The sequence below is a fragment of the Triticum dicoccoides genome, chromosome 6B, assembly GCF_002162155.2.
Source record: "Triticum dicoccoides isolate Atlit2015 ecotype Zavitan chromosome 6B, WEW_v2.0, whole genome shotgun sequence".
NCBI classification, from domain to species: Eukaryota; Viridiplantae; Streptophyta; class Magnoliopsida; order Poales; family Poaceae; genus Triticum; species Triticum dicoccoides.
Window position 1 is genome coordinate 4,499,255 of NC_041391.1, and position 15,551 is coordinate 4,514,805.

Here is a 15,551-nt window from a genome sequence, read left to right on the forward strand (position 1 = left end):
CCGCGCGCCGGAATGGAGGCGGCGCGCGCCAAGGACACCAAGGAGCGCCTGGCCGGGGTGGAGCGCCTGCACGAGGCGCTCGACGCGGCGGCGCGCCGCGGCCTCTCCCCGGCCGAGGTCACCTCGCTGGTGGACACCTGCGTCGATCTGACGCGGGACGCCAACTTCCGCGTCGCGCAGGGGGGGCTGCAGGCGCTCTCCGCCGCCGCCGTGCTCGCCGGGGACCACTTCAAGATCCACCTCAACGCGCTCGTCCCCGCCGCCGTCGAGCGCCTCGGCGACGGCAAGCAGCCCGTCCGCGAGGCCGCGCGCCAGCTCCTCGTCACGCTCATGGAGGTGAGTCGGTCGTGATGATCCCACTTGTTGTTTCTTTATTAATCTGTTATTGAGCTACAATGCCGTTTCAAACTTCAATAATCAAGGGATTAGCTTTCTTAGTTTTGGGTCAAGTTTGGTTTGTACAAACGGTAAAATGTGGGTGGGTATCAAACCAAGATTCAAACTTCTCATATGCAGTTTGGTTTTTACCCTCAAATATGCTGTTAGTTCACATGTAAAGATTGCTCTTTTCAGGTGTTGAAATGAAATCTATAATATGCCTAGTTGTTGTAAAATTACATAATTCTTTCTTAATGCTTTGATTTTTATAGAGCATAAATATCAAAATATGCGTTATCTTTTCTCCTTTGTCAATGCTGTTTGTTACTAGTACTATGTTACCATTACTTTTACATGTAGACTTCTGCCCAATGAATATCAACAAATGAAGCCAAACATGCTCGCCTTGTTCTCAATGTTTTAGATTTATTACTAGGAGGTAGCCTTCTGATTTCATCCATATCTCAGGTTTCTTCACCAACAATCATTCTCGAAAGGGCCGGAAATTATGCATGGACTCATAAGAGTTGGAGGGTTCGGGAAGAGTTTGTACTTACAGTGGCAACTGCAGTTGGGCTTTTCGCTTCTACGGAGCTTCTCATGCAACGAGTTTTACTCTCACCCGTGAGTCTAGTATTCAAGTCGATTTGTTACCGTACATTTTTGTGCATATCTCAGACTTTATGTTTACTCAATAGATAGATATGCTGAGACTATCTGGCTTCACAGGTCCTACAGTTGATGAATGATTCGAACCAAAGTGTCAGAGAAGCTGCTATATCTTGTATTGAGGTTAGCTGGTTTCATACCATTTTTACCTGCTTCAGATGATGCTTTTCATCTTTTGTCCACTTATATTCCTTCCCATTTCGCGCTTTCGGATGCCCAACATTCGTCTTACTCAATTTTGCAATAGTTCTGTCCCACTCTGCGAGTTGGATAGGCTGAACCTTTCCTACAAAAATACTCAAACAATCAATGTAGTCCCAATGCCCTTTGCTTCTAGTTGCTTTTCACTACTCCCTTGCCCTCAGTTTTATCTGTTTTTGTGTGTTTTAAAAGTAGTTTATCCCATGCTTTCAAACTATTGGTGTAATTAGTAGCAACTGTCCATACTAACTAATTGCAGCCTGTACCCGCTATCCAGGCTATGTAAAAATTATACGGCAATCCTAATATCACTTGTCACTTTTTTCGATCACAGGAAATGTACAAGAACATGGGATCTCAGTTCCACGAAGAGTTGCAGCGCCATAATCTGCCTACATACATGGTAGTGTATTTGGCTATCTAGTTGTTTTTGGCAGTTGCCCTTTGCTTGCTAGAAATCCACTTGATACTAGTGTCTCACTCTTAGTACATATGTGTATTTTGGACTAGTATCTGGTACTACTTTATATGATTGAACTTTACGTGTCCATTTTTAAAGGTCCGCAAAGCAGTAAACCTGGATTATCCTAATTCATGTATTGTCCGATATCTGCAGCTAAAAGAAATAAATTCAAGATTGAATAGAATTGAACCAAAGGTTCCCGCATCTGATGGTACTGCAACACAGCATAAAGTTGCAGCATCTAGATCCGTTAGTGTTAACCCAAAAAGAGGCAGCCCACGGACAAAAAGCACACCGAGGGAAAGCACATTATTTGGAGGTAAGCTCTATATTTTTGTCAGAAGTTCACACATGATCATTCAAATATATGTGTTTGCATTCAACTATAGTTGCAAGCCAAGACGATCTATAACTGCAATTTGTCAGTCTAGGTACTGTTTAGGCACCAAGAGATGTCCTTTTTCCATGTTTATATGGGTGAACATTTGCGAATGCCTGAATGCTCCTAACCAGCTCATGATAATAGGATGGACTTACACATGAAGAGGATTCACTTTCAAAACCAAAACAATCAGCACTGTAGCTGATCGTGTGCTGTAGTTCTATAGTCTGTATTTTGTCAGCAAATTAAAACTGAAGTCCAGCTTTTGAGTTACGTATACGGGAATTGCACCCAGTCAATTCATGTCCCCACCACATATGTCAATAAACATTGGAACCACCTATTCACTTGCTCTAAGTATGTTAAAGTGGCTCTCCAGAGATCCTAATGAGATCTTGCATGATTTAAGTGCTTGCGTGGTGTCATCCAGTAAGGAGTGCCCACATGCCGGACACCCTATCTTCTTCCTGTTCCTTTTCTCCCATTTTCTTCCCGTCACTGTCGGCTTCACCACTCTCCTTGCTGCCACTCATCCCACATGGGCATGGAGCCGTGCCCTGAGTTCTTGGGCCACCCCTGACCAGAGTCAAGGTTCAGTGATAGTCGGGAAAGAACTGACCACAGGGAATGAGATGACGAGATCAAAGTCACCGTTAGAGGCTTGGGGCTGACAAAGATCTTACTCGGTGTGTGTGCCCAGACCAGATCCGTGCGCACCACGGCTGAGAGTGGTCCTGCTGATTAGATGACACCATGGATTTTGAGTCGCGCGACTAGTCGTCGACTAGTCGATGAGTCGCAAAAAAATGTCGACTCAACTTAGTGTCGACTCGAGTCGGGAGTCGCGACTAGTCGCAACCGTAGGCTCGACTTTTTCCGAGTCGCTACCCCAGAGCGACTCAGAGCGACTCCGATGAGTCGCGACTCGAAAACCATGGATGACACATTGTGCCCTGTCAACATGCCACATAAGTGGCCAGAGCTAGCAAAACCAGATCTGAGAACTACCCGTGTACCCTGTTAACAAATTTAGGTGGTGAATCTGTGGTTTCAGAATTTGTGGACCATAGTGACCAGGGCGTGCAAGTTCGAGAATTCGTTCACGCTGTGTTTGGATGTCTGTATTGGAGGCCTATGTATTGTATTGGTTTCAATTCCAATTCAGACAGGAAACTGTAATCGACATGAATACGAATTCGGTTGTTTGGATGTATATCGAATTGGCTCACGGAATCATCCTGAGGTTTCAATACAGAATCGTGTTTGGATGTCAAACACTGGAATTGCATAGCAACATTACTATATGCACTAAAACAGTAGTTGTATGACTATAATTGGATCATTATATAGTAAAAATTATCATCAGTTATTTTAGAAATTGAGGATGACATCATATAATATTGACACAAAAATAATCAAAAATAATTTTACACCAACACAGTACAACACATATAGTTTAAATAGATGTCTCAAATTCTCAACGGCACATAGTTCCAAATGTAACATCACAATTGTTGAAATAAGTAGAAGTTGAACAGTACATAGTACATAGTTCCAAATGTAACAAACCGAATAGTTTAGATAGGCAATAATACATAGTTCAAGGAATCATAACACACCAAACAGTACATAGTTCCAAGAAGTTTAACAAGACACAGGAATCATAACTATCATAACTTCAAGGCAATAATAGCAACCAAGCCTTCCTCATGTGCATGGGAAGCTCCATTAGAGCTTCAAACAAGCGCTCATTAAGAATCAACTTTCCGTAAGAGCGCAACATGTCAACTTCTGCCAACTCTGGTATCAACTCAAGTGCAGCAAGTATTTCAGAAGGAGTAGTAACCTTTGGCAATGGAAGTGGATCAGTTGTCTTCAGAGCATCCTTGAAAGTAGTCCTCATTTCTCCAATCATGCACATAATGGCATCACCTGTTCGTTGTCTCTTTGGTACCGTTTCTGGAGAGACTTCAATTGTTTCTTCTAGATCTGCAGCAGTCTCAGCACCTGTCTTGGCACCTTCACCGTCCGCATGATCTTTTGAATATATCGTAGAGATGGCTTCCCAGTGCTTCACTACTTTGGTCTTGTAAGAAGCTAATGCTTTCTCCTTCTTATTAGCCTGCACAATACACCCATCAGAGAAGTAGAGTTGCTGCCCTGTTTTGTTACATACAAAAAAATAATTAAAACAATGCAAATGTATAGAAGTTACCTCCAAATATTTAGTCCACACATCGTCGCTATCAATGGATAGCTTATTATTGACCCAATCCCAACCAAAACCGCTTTGAGAAAGGATCTTGTTAATGATTTCAAATTGATTGTCGAAAGTCCTAAGCCTTCCTGATATGTTGTTCTTCGTGATATCCTTATTGCACTTCTCCTTCACATTCTTGATAGCTGCACTGTACACATGTGATTTCCATCCATTTTGAGAATGGTCACCCATGTTGTGATGATGAACAAGTATCTCAAGCAAGGCAGCGTCCATCTCATCATCCCATGTGACATAAGTCCTCTTTCCAGTACCAGTTCCTTCAGCCATGCTGCTACAAAGAATAACAATTTTGCACAAAGGAAAGAAGTATTTCGGGTCAAATAAATGCTGAATGAGAGTGCAAATTTCGAGAAAATCCATCACATATATATTAATATGAAGATGATGCATGTACAAAAGACCACACAAGGCACCATCATGGTCAGCCAAGCTATCACACAAAAGACAATCAGCAAGCTACCATCATCACCTAGGCACTACCAATATGAGACAACCACCACCCAGGCACTACACAAAATGAGACAACCACCACCAAGGCACATCCACTAACTAATCCACCATCAACTAACTATGCCATCTCTAATTCAGCATGCCTGAGAAGGTATTCAGCATACATGTCTTGTGATAATTGTTGCCTAAAGTTGGTCCATTCATTAGTGACTTGAACAGATGTAATCAAGTCAGTTTCGTCCACGGGCTCATGTTCCAAATTTGCTAGGTCAGCATCAACTTCTTGTAGCAATAAATCATCCATCATATGCTGCCTATCCCTTGCAAAGTTGTGTAACACACAACAAGCATTAATAATTCGAATCTGCAATGGTTTATATTTAAATTAGCATGTCATACAGTCCATATGTTATTCAACACCATATGGACACTTGTTACCTGGTCCTTTATGTCAAAGAAAGATTGAATTCGTAGAATGGCCCATTTTTTCTTCCATAGGCCAAAAGTTCTCTCCACAACATTTCTAGCCCGAGAATGGCGCAAGTTATACAACTCTTTGTCAGTTTGGGGTTGTTGTTGACTTGAGACCCACTCTTTCAAGTGGTACCTAGTCGATCTGAATGGAGCCAGAAAGCCAGGTCCATTGGTGTAGCCAGCATCCACTAAGTAGTATTTTCCTATGGTGCAGCAATTAGATTTAGCTAACATTAACACAAAAAGAAACAAAATGCCAAGAGAAACAATCATACCATGAGGTATAACAAATGCATCTTGACGATCAGTTCTCATTGCATCACGCAACACTCTGGAGTCAGATGCAGATCCCTCCCAGCCAGGTAGAACATAAAGAAATTTCATGTTCCAGTCCACAACACCTAGCATGTTAGTGGTGATATCTTGCTTTCTGTTCCTATACCTCCCTTCGTCAGCCGCAACGACAGAAACATCAACATGACACCCATCTAGTGCTCCCAAGGCATTTCCAAACCACTTCCATTTGTAATCATCCGGAGGTTCAATAGAAGGATCGGGAAGCTTGATAAACTCCCCGGTTAGGGAAAGAATGGCTGTCAACACATTCGAGAAGTGCCTACTGATAGTCTCTAAAGAACGTTTGTAAGTGCCATGCAACACTCTCATTTTAATACCATGTCCAACCACCAACAAGAACATAGCAACCTTTTCTTCTACAGTGACATATACGCTATCTTTCAGACCACACTTCATACGCAACATCGTGCAAAGATCATGAAAATTCCTTTTGGTTAACCGCAACTCATCATAGCAAGTTACTTCTGACCCATTGTACATTTCTTTCAGCAAGTACTTCCTATGAACATATCGAAGCTCTTCGTCACTAAAGCATCGCAAACTCTTCGGTGCTCTTTGCGTACTAAGATAAGCTAGGCCAAGACAAACTGACTCAACATACATCGCTTTCAAGATGATCCTTTTCCTTTTTCTTCCTTTGTTCTCTTCGGTAATGGAAGCAATCAAATTCATTTGTGACATGCAGCTACAATGCAGATATATTATGTTAACTTTGGGCTAATTTCAATATAACCATGCATCATTCAAGATGACCATATGCATCAGACCACCATATGCATAAAATTCATCATAAGACAAGCATATGCATCAGACCACCACAAGCATAGTTCACAAAACTGCATATTCATACCTCAGGTCGGCCTAGATGGCTTCCAACTTTTAATCCAACCTGCAACAAGAGGATACATCAGTGCTCAGCAAATCATTGACAAAAGGACTGGGAAGGAAAGGAAACAGAGTAGGCTGCTTGGAGATAGGGAAGAATCATGGATGAAGAAGGGGCTGGCTGGACACACAGAAGAAGGGGCGGCCCAGGAGGTGGTCTGAGGGAGAGGAGATGTGCACCACAGGGCTGGAGAGGAAAGGAAGGGCCGGCGCCGGAGTGGACTGCCGCCGTTGGCTTCAGATCCGATCTGGCCACGGCGAGCAGGGCCAGAGAGAGCGAGAAGGGGCAGCGCCGGAGGAGGGGAAGGGACGGCGGCAGAGGAAGAAGGGAAGGGGAGGCGGCGACCATACCTACGCCGGCCGGCGTGGTGGGTCTGCGAGGGCGCCCCGGTCGATCTGCCCAGCGGCGGTTTCCTCTCTCGAACCCTCTGTCTCGTGGTAGGGGGAGGAAAGAACTGACGAAGCGTTTTGTTTTGCGGGAGGGAAGCAATTCATGCGAAATCGGAGGTCCAGGCCTCTGTATTGGCGCGATGGGTGGGCGCGTACGAGCGAAAACTCCAGCGTATTCGTTTCCGTTTCAGTGGGTTGTTTCAGAGTACATCCAAACGTCTGTATTGGGGTCAGCCCATTACCAAATCCAATTCAACAGCCCAATACGAACACGTCTGTTTGGACAATTCAACAACCCACTGAAACGGAAACGAAACGGAAACGTCTGTATCTGGCCATGTCTGTTTGGATGTTCGTATTGGGCTGTTGCTTTAGATCACTATACGGAGGGATTATATGAAATAGTAGCTTTGCTTCTTGTGCAACTATTTATCGTGGGATTCATATCTCGTTGCATGTATAGACTTGAAATTTTATGCCATGGTAAATACATCTTGTTGCAATGCTAAATTTTATATTTTTTCGTAAAAAAGTGATAGCACTGTCATGTGTCGGTAGCGTAGCACTAGCATGGTTGCAGCCAGGGGTGAATCTACAGTACAGGCTTTAACAGGCTTAAGCCTGCCCTCCAACTGGATAAATTAGGCCTTTGCTGTTCATGATATAGGGCCCAACCCAACAAATTGGCTGCTTTTTGGCCCATCTCAGTGCCTCCTTGCTTGTTTGAGCCTGCCCTATAATTACGTTCTAGATTCGCTGCTGGTTGCAGCACAAATGGGCTCTCTTAAAACTGCCAGGGGTTACCTTTTTTTTTTTTGAGAATCAGGTGTCACAAGACCTACCTAAAGTACATAGCCAGGCCCAGTATAACCTTCGTGCGCCAATCCAGCCCATCCCAGCCCAGCCACGGCGTCCTCTGAGACTCTAGTTCGCGCCGTGGGCTCTGCCGCCGCCGCCCTCCGAGGACCCGCCGCTCGCCGTCTGCGCCAACGCGCTTCTCCCTCCGGAACCACGCCAACTACAAGCCCCCCTAACCGCCCCTCAACTGAAGCCGCGCCCCCTCCCCGACGCCAACCTTCATCTGTGAAGCGCCGCCGGCGGCCTCCACCGCCACCACCAGGTAAGGCTTCGTTCTTTCTCTTTCCTTTGTCCCCTCGTTGCAATTGTTTGGCGAACGGAAGCTAACAGATAGAGAGAGGGCTCCATCTCTGACCGGCAGCGGCCTGTGTGCTGAGGTGAAATGCATCGTGGGCAGTTTAGGTTATTTCACATGAGGGTATTTGGTGTAAACAGTTGGGGGCATGTAAAATCCACCTTCCCTTAAAAGATGTTGTATCGTCTGTACTAGTCCCGATCTTTGGTAACTTGGTTAATTTGCTAGCTGTTTAGCACAAAATACAAAGGGACTGAAAGGACTTACTCTTTTGCCAGGCAATGCTACTGTACTTGTGTATTTCGCCTACTGCAAACATTTCCTGGATAGTTCTATCTTGTGCATTCAGTTTTTGCTTCTGAACTCTGTAGGTAATCTGATTGGTGAAGTGCAGGATTCACTGGCAAAGGAAGCTGAGAAAGATAAACAAATTGCTTCGGAGGAGGAGGAGGAAGAAGAGTATGTCTTGCTAGAGTTAGATGATGTTCATTATTCCTGCATACAACCAAATGCCCCTTATATACTCTCTGTAAGTTGGTTTCATCTCACAGTCTGCAGCTTACTGGTACAAAAGGACATTAGGCTCTGTTGTAAATGTAATTAAGAAGATGTGGCGTCTCTAAATTTTCCTTAAGCACTTTTGTCATCTCTGTGTTATTGATATATATCAAGAAAGAGTTCACTTTGGATTTGATTATATCAGAAATGTTTAAATGGCCAATAGAGTCCCAGAGCAAATTATTTTATTGTTTGCACTAAGATGAAGTTATGTGCTGATTATCTAAGAGAGTTCTTGCCATTAGTATGTGTCACTTCTTACATGAAAGGGCTATATATGTTTCTTGTGTTTGGAGCAACCTTCCTTCAGATTTGTTTTTAGGTTGCCATAGTCAATGGATACAGTTATCAGATACAAATTCCTGTTCAGGTTGTGTCTATGCCTGTTTCGTAGATTCACGGCAAAAATCTGGGTAGTGTTATGCATTTCGTTATTGTCTTGGTTGGCTTATATGAGCTACCTGTATAATTTTGCTTACCGCCTTTATGTGTAGTACGCTAAGTTATTTGTAATCTTCTTTTGCAGGGTTTGGATACATTGACTCCTACCTTGGTAGTAGGTGATAGCCTGAAGATGGTGAGTATTATTCATGTTATGTTCGCTTTTGAAGACGTTTGCTTGCTAAGTTAAGGGGCATTATTCTTTTCTTTTTGGCGGGGAGTTAAAGGGCACTATTCTATGATTGTTTCAAGTTTATCTTATTGAACTTTTGGCACTGATGTTTTATATGGCTGCCATCTATAATAAACTATACCATTGAGACAGTGGCGGCGCCACGGTAGGGGCGACTATGGTCGGCCGCCCCGGGTAGCCGAAATCCCGTATACGTAAAAATACGATTCGTTTGTACATAGGCTGATACATGTGTGCATTAACACTGCACTGCATGGTCACACCCTAGCCCAGTTGCAGCCCGTAGCTTCAATAGTTAGCCCGACACACCCCATTCCCCCGATCAGGTACTGGCAGCCCCGGGAAATCTCCAATTCGAGCCAGCTAGCCAGCACCCAAGCACACCCAGTTGTGACGTTTATGTTAGATTTTGTGATTTTTGGTGGTTAGATTATCTACAGCCGGACTTGGCAAATTTGACCCCTCAAACGCCCGTGTACGCGTCCGCGGACACTGACCGGGCACGTCTCATGCATATTTCCTTCTCCACGTATAACTTTCTTATATTCATCCCCTAAATTCATACAAAAGCATGCAGAATATATAGCTACGTACTACATTTTTCCTATTCAAATTTCGTTGTTGGCGGCGATGACCGGAGCCGCCTGCGCCGGAGCCGGAGCTGCCAAAGTCGGAGCCTGGGCTGCCTGCGCCGCCTCCATCTATTGCCGACGGCGACGCCTGGCCTCCGCAACCGACTCCGAGCAGATGGAGTTCAGGATGGCATGCTGCTTCAGCCACACGCTCACGTCCTCCTCCATCATCGACACCGCCTCCTCCTCCACATCCAGCGGCGGTGCCTCTTCCTCTTCCTCCACAGGCTCCTGCTCCTCCACCGGCTCCTGCTCCTCCTTCTCTTCCTCCTCCCCCGGCACCTCCTCGAAATCCTTCTCCGGTTCCAGAGGTAGCCTCGCTTCCCTATGGATCCGGACCTTCTCAAGGAGGAAGAGACGGAGTTGGATCGTGTAGTAGCGGCGGCGTGGGGGCATGGCTAATAGGCTCGAGTGGCGGCGGAGGAAGGAAAGAGGCGGATGTGCTAGGGCTGGGGGCGCCGACCGGCTTAAATAGGCGGCTACGGCCTCGGGTGGCGAGCATTTGTCAATCAAAAAAATTTATACCTCAAATGTTTCGCCCCGGCTAAGTTCAATTCCTGGATCCGCCACTGCTTTGAGACATGGAGCGAATTTGTTGGTAGGGGTGTCAAGATCCTTTATAACTGTATGAATGTACAACTAATGTATCACTGCTAGAACTTTACTTTGGGCGCTGATGTAATTTGTTTAGTGAGTGAATAAAGTTGGATCGCCTCCAAAAAGGAAATTTACTTGGGGTTAATATTTTAGAACGATATCTGGATACACCCATTTATCCGGATATGTTAAATTTTTTCAAAATAGGAGACTGTCTGGAGAATATATTGAGAACATTTTGTGAGCTGTTCTTTGTGTCTGTTATAGTGAATAAATAGATGTTACTAAGGTTCACGTGACCTCCATAATTATTTGTGATAACTTTAGCACTAAAAAGCACTGCATGTTAGCTGATGTTACCTGTACCAGTTAACTTCATTGGTTTTCCTTCCCTTTTTTTTCTTGTGCTGTTTAAAATATTGGAATGTCTACTTTAGGGCTTCTAATTGTTAACCTAGCCTAGTTGCTGCGTGAGCTGGTAGCTGATGCCTTGTTTAATGGCAGATTGGAGAATACGAAGAAACGGTTGGCACATGCTATTTATTTTCAGAAAGTGGTAAGTGTTTGCATCCCTCTGCAGCCTCTTTGTTCACAGCAAACATTTCGCACGCCCTGTTAAATCCCATGACCGAGTTTCGTACATTAACCTGATACCCTGTGAATATGATGCTGCTGTTTCCTTGAGATTTCCATGCTTGTTTTGTATGAGATGGCCTTGTTCACACACACATAACATGTATTTATCTAACTTGTCGGAAAGGCGGGGCAACATTGCCATTCATGAGGAACCTTGCTTTCCGTTGCCCTAATGCGATTTTTTCAGTGGATTCATTTGCTGCTTTAATGTGTTTCCTTTTTCAGATGCTCCACCAAAGCCCGTTCATGAAGAGCCGGCACCTCCCAAAGAAAACAAGGGCAAGCAAGGCAGAAACATCAAGGAGGTGAAACATGTGACGAGCGTTCACAAGATCCTCAAATTCCGGTCGACCAGTGAGGGTCGTCAGGAGCACAGAGCATACCGTTACAGGGACAAGGAGTTTTGAAACACATTACTTGTCGCACGTATGGATGTATCTAGATGTATTTTATTTCTAGATACATCCATTTCAGCGACGAGTAATTTGGAACGGAGGGAGTAATATAAGAGTACCGCTCCCGTAAGCCCCTTCCGTGCGATTCTGTCCGTAAGTCTAGGATTTTTGCCACTTGCACCATAGAAAACACGGAGCTCCTGCTGTCTCCTGCCGTGAACGTGGGAGGGAGGGGGAGACCAAAGACCAATCGCAGCCCTTTCAAAAAAAAAAAGACCAATCGCAGCGGTCGTGTGTATAACAAAATAAATAGTCTAGCATACATAGACCCAAGCCAAAGCAAAGGAAGCCAGGAGTTGAATCATTTGAGCTCCTGCGCTAGATCTGAAGACATGCAGCATCACAGCAGCCTGCTGTGCTAGACCAGTCCTTGAGCGTAGTAGCATCGGATTTTTTTTTTTTTTTTTGGAAACGGATAGTAGCATCGGATTCAGAGATGACGGGGATGATGGAGTCAGCCAAGGCGAGGCCAGCGGTGGCGGCGAGTACCGTCGGGTGGAGCCGGAGGAGCTGGACGGGGCGGGCGCGCAGGGCCGAGGCGGGGAGCCGCCGGCGGAAGACGTCTTCACCTGCGCGCTCAACGCCATCCTCCTCGGCTACGGTCAGTCATCTTCTCTTCTTTCATTCCTCCATCTATGTTTCCTCCCTCATCTAAACTCCCATTCCCTACATCTGTATCTAGACAAATCCAAAACAAGTAATTCGAAACGGAAGGAGTATTGCGAAACACGCTGTGAGGATCCAACCATAGTTCTCTGCTCGGGGAGAATGCGTCGCATCGCAACGTTGTTTGCATGACGGGGTTCGAATGTTTTTTTTTTTTTGATACGGAGGCAAAAGCTTTGCCTCATCTCATTAATAAAGCAGAAGAGAGTTGCCCAGTTAATAACGGGGTTCGAATGTTGCTGAGCACGTCACGCGATCATCGGCGGGCACAAAACACGTGGCGTTGCTGTAGCTTAGCAAGAAACTCTTGTATTGGGTTGGGGATCGGAGTAGAGAACATTGTCGTCGTGTTTGGCAGATTGAGGTTGTTGGTAGGTGTGGCCGTGTGGGAGCCTCTGACGTAGAGGGGACCTGGGACTGGGACTGGGAGCCGAGATGGATCTTTGGTTTGCAGCGCTAGAGCCTAAGGATTGGTTACTCCAAACCACCATCCATGGAGTTTGCTTAAACTTGTGGAAAAGTACTACAGCTCTGTCTCACTCACCTGGCAACTCGTCAATCCGGCCAAATTGCAAATCGCATTTTTCACCACGCTGTCTGGCCTTTAGAGCAACTCCAACGTGGCGACACGCTTTATCTGCTTTTTGTCCGTTTGGATCGGCCAGTCGAACGTGCACGTCCGCATTTTAAAAACGGGGAGGCCGACCAAAAAAAAAAAACAAGTTGCATGAAATAAACATAAATATAAACATAATTAAACATAAAGTGGCTGGTCAAACGCCGGCCAAAGTCCACCTAAATCTAATAAACATTAAATAAAACATTAAGAAAAGTTTGTGCCTGTCTGCTGCCGCGCCGCACGCTGCCTTAGACGTCGTCGGCCTTGCCCTTGCCCTCGACGCCGCCGTCGTCAGTGAGGTCGATGAAGACCGGAGCAGGGCCAGCCCACCCGAACGCCGCCTGGTACGCTGCCAGGGCAGCCTCCTCCGGCGTCTGCTGGGGCGGCGGCATTGCACCAAGCCGCGCACGCTCCTCCTCCTCCTCGAGCCGGAGCGCTTCCGCGTCGCGTTGGAGCATGGCCTCGTAGCGCATCTACTCCTCGCCGTCGGCCTGCTCCTGGCGGAGCCAGTGCTCCTTCCATCACTCGAGGTGGGCCACCTCCTCCTTCGGCGTCGCAGCGAAGTGGACGGGAGGCGCGCTCACCCACTCGCGGTACTGGCCCGTCCACGAGTAGGCCTACTCCGTCCAAGAGGATGGAGGCGGGGAGCGCTTACACGACGGCTCCGGCTCCGGCTTGGGCTGTACGGGCGGCAACGGTGGAGGCGGCGGCACGAAGAGCGGGGTGTGGACGGAGTCCCCCGCCGCCGACAGGGCAAGGGCTTGCTCCAGCCCATCCCAGTGCGCGTCCTCCTCGATGCGGCTAGCCTCCAGCGCGTGTTGCAGGGCCTCCTCGGGGGCGGCTTGGTACTCCGCCTCCGCCTCTGCCTCCATGTCCTCCGGCTCTACCTCCGGGGGCGGCGGTGGGAACGGTGGCGGGACTGCGTCGACACCTGAGCGCCGTTGCTCCTCGTGTTCGAGGGCGAACCAAGCTTGCCAGTTAGGAGAGTCGACGGCGTACTCGGGCAGCCGATGCTGCTCCAGCGCACCTCGTCGTCGTGCGCCCACTGGGTCCGCGGAACGAGAGGGGAGAGTGTTGTCTACGTACCCTCGTAGACCGAAGCGGAAGCGTTGACGCAACATAGAGGAAGTAGTCGTACGTCCTCCCGGTTTAACCGATCCAAGCACCGTTACTCCGGCACCTCCGAGTTCTTGACACACGTACAGCTCGATGACACACCCCGATCTCCGATCCAGCAGAGGCACGGGGAGGAGTTCCGTCAGCACGACGGCGTGGTGACGATCTTGATGTTCTACTGTCGCAGGGCTTCGCCTAAGCACCGCTATAATATGACCGAGGTGTAATCTCGTGGAGGGGGGCACCGCACACGGCTAAGGAACGATCTCAATGATCAACTTGTGTGTCTATGGGGTGCCCCCCGCCCCCGTATATAAAGGAGGGAGGGAGGAGGAGGCCGGCCTAAGGGGGAGGCGCGCCCTAGGGGGGGCAAACCTACTCCAAGTAGGTTTGGCCCCCCTTTCCTATTAGGAGTAGGAGAGGGAAGGAAGAGGGGGGAGGAGAGAAGGAAAGGGGGGCCCGGCCCCCCTCCCAATTCGGATTGGGCTTGGGGGGGGGGGGGCGCCCCCTCCCTTGCTCCTTCTCCCTCCCTTCCACTAAGGCCCAATAAGGCCCATATACTTACCGGGGGGTTCCGGTAACCTCCCGGAACTCCGGTATAATCCCAATCTCATCCGGAACCTTTCCGGTGTCCAAATATATCCGTCCAATATATCAATCTTTATGTATCGACCATTTCGAGACTCCTCGTCATGTTCGTGATCACATCCGGGACTCCGAACAACCTTCGGTACATCAAAATATATAAACTCATAATATAACTGTCATCGAAACCTTAAGCGTGCGGACCCTACGGTTCGAGAACAATGTAGACATGACGGAGACACGTTTCCGGTCAATAACCAATAGCGGGACCTGGATGCCGATATTGGTTCCTACATATTATACGAAGATCTTTATCGGTCAAACCGCACAACAACATACGTTGTTCCCTTTGTCATCGGTATGTTACTTGCCCGAGATTCGATCGTCGGTATCCAAAACCTAGTTCAATCTCGTTACCGGCAAGTCTCTTTACTTGTTCCGTAATACATCATCTCGCAACTAACTCATTAGTTGAAATGCTTGCAAGGCTTAAGTGATGTGCATTACCGAGAGGGCCCAGAGATACCTCTCCGACATTCGGAGTGACAAATCCTAATCTCGTAATACGCCAACTCAACAAGTACCTTCGGAGACACCTGTAGAGCACCTTTATAATCACCTAGTTACGTTGTGACGTTTGGTAGCACACAAAGTGTTCCTCCGGTAAACGGGAGTTGCATAATCTCATAGTCATAGGAACATGTATAAGTCATGAAGGAAGCAATAGCAACATACTAAACGATCGGGTGCTAAGCTAACGGAATGGGTCATGTCAATCTGATCATTCAACTAACGATGTGACCTTGTTAATCAAATAACAACTCCTTGTTCATGGTTAGGAAACATAACCATCTTTGATTAACAAGCTAGTCAAGTAGAGGCATACTAGTGACACTCTGTTTGTCTATATATTCACACATGTATTATGTTTCCGGTTAATACAATTCTAGCATGAATAATAAACATTTAT

The 15,551-nt window shown here is 46.8% G+C and overlaps 2 protein-coding genes across 5 annotated transcripts; one reads left to right on the forward strand and one right to left on the reverse strand.

Annotated features, from left to right (window-relative positions):
• The first annotated feature begins 6 nt into the window (after positions 1-6).
• LOC119323829 (CLIP-associated protein-like) lies at positions 7-11,899 on the forward strand. Of its 4 annotated transcripts, XM_037597536.1 has the most exons (9): positions 7-336; positions 847-1,002; positions 1,108-1,170; positions 1,583-1,651; positions 1,865-2,030; positions 8,455-8,612; positions 9,168-9,218; positions 11,009-11,060; positions 11,366-11,899. In XM_037597536.1, exons 1-9 carry the CDS (start codon positions 13-15, stop codon positions 11,545-11,547), a joined length of 1,221 nt encoding a protein of 406 aa, XP_037453433.1. In that variant the 5' UTR covers positions 7-12; the 3' UTR covers positions 11,548-11,899. The 4 variants fall into 4 exon arrangements, 3 of the variants coding, with proteins under 3 accessions (XP_037453433.1, XP_037453435.1, XP_037453434.1); XR_005156525.1 differs by lacking the exons at positions 11,009-11,060; positions 11,366-11,899 and having other exon boundaries at positions 8,478-8,612; XM_037597538.1 differs by lacking the exons at positions 8,455-8,612; positions 9,168-9,218; positions 11,009-11,060; positions 11,366-11,899 and adding an exon at positions 7,757-7,897.
• Positions 3,002-4,976, reverse strand: LOC119323830. The gene has a single exon (XM_037597539.1). The coding sequence runs from the start codon at positions 4,762-4,764 to the stop codon at positions 3,772-3,774; it is 993 nt and encodes a 330-aa protein (XP_037453436.1). The 5' UTR covers positions 4,765-4,976; the 3' UTR covers positions 3,002-3,771.
• Positions 11,900-15,551: the final 3,652 nt, after the last annotated feature.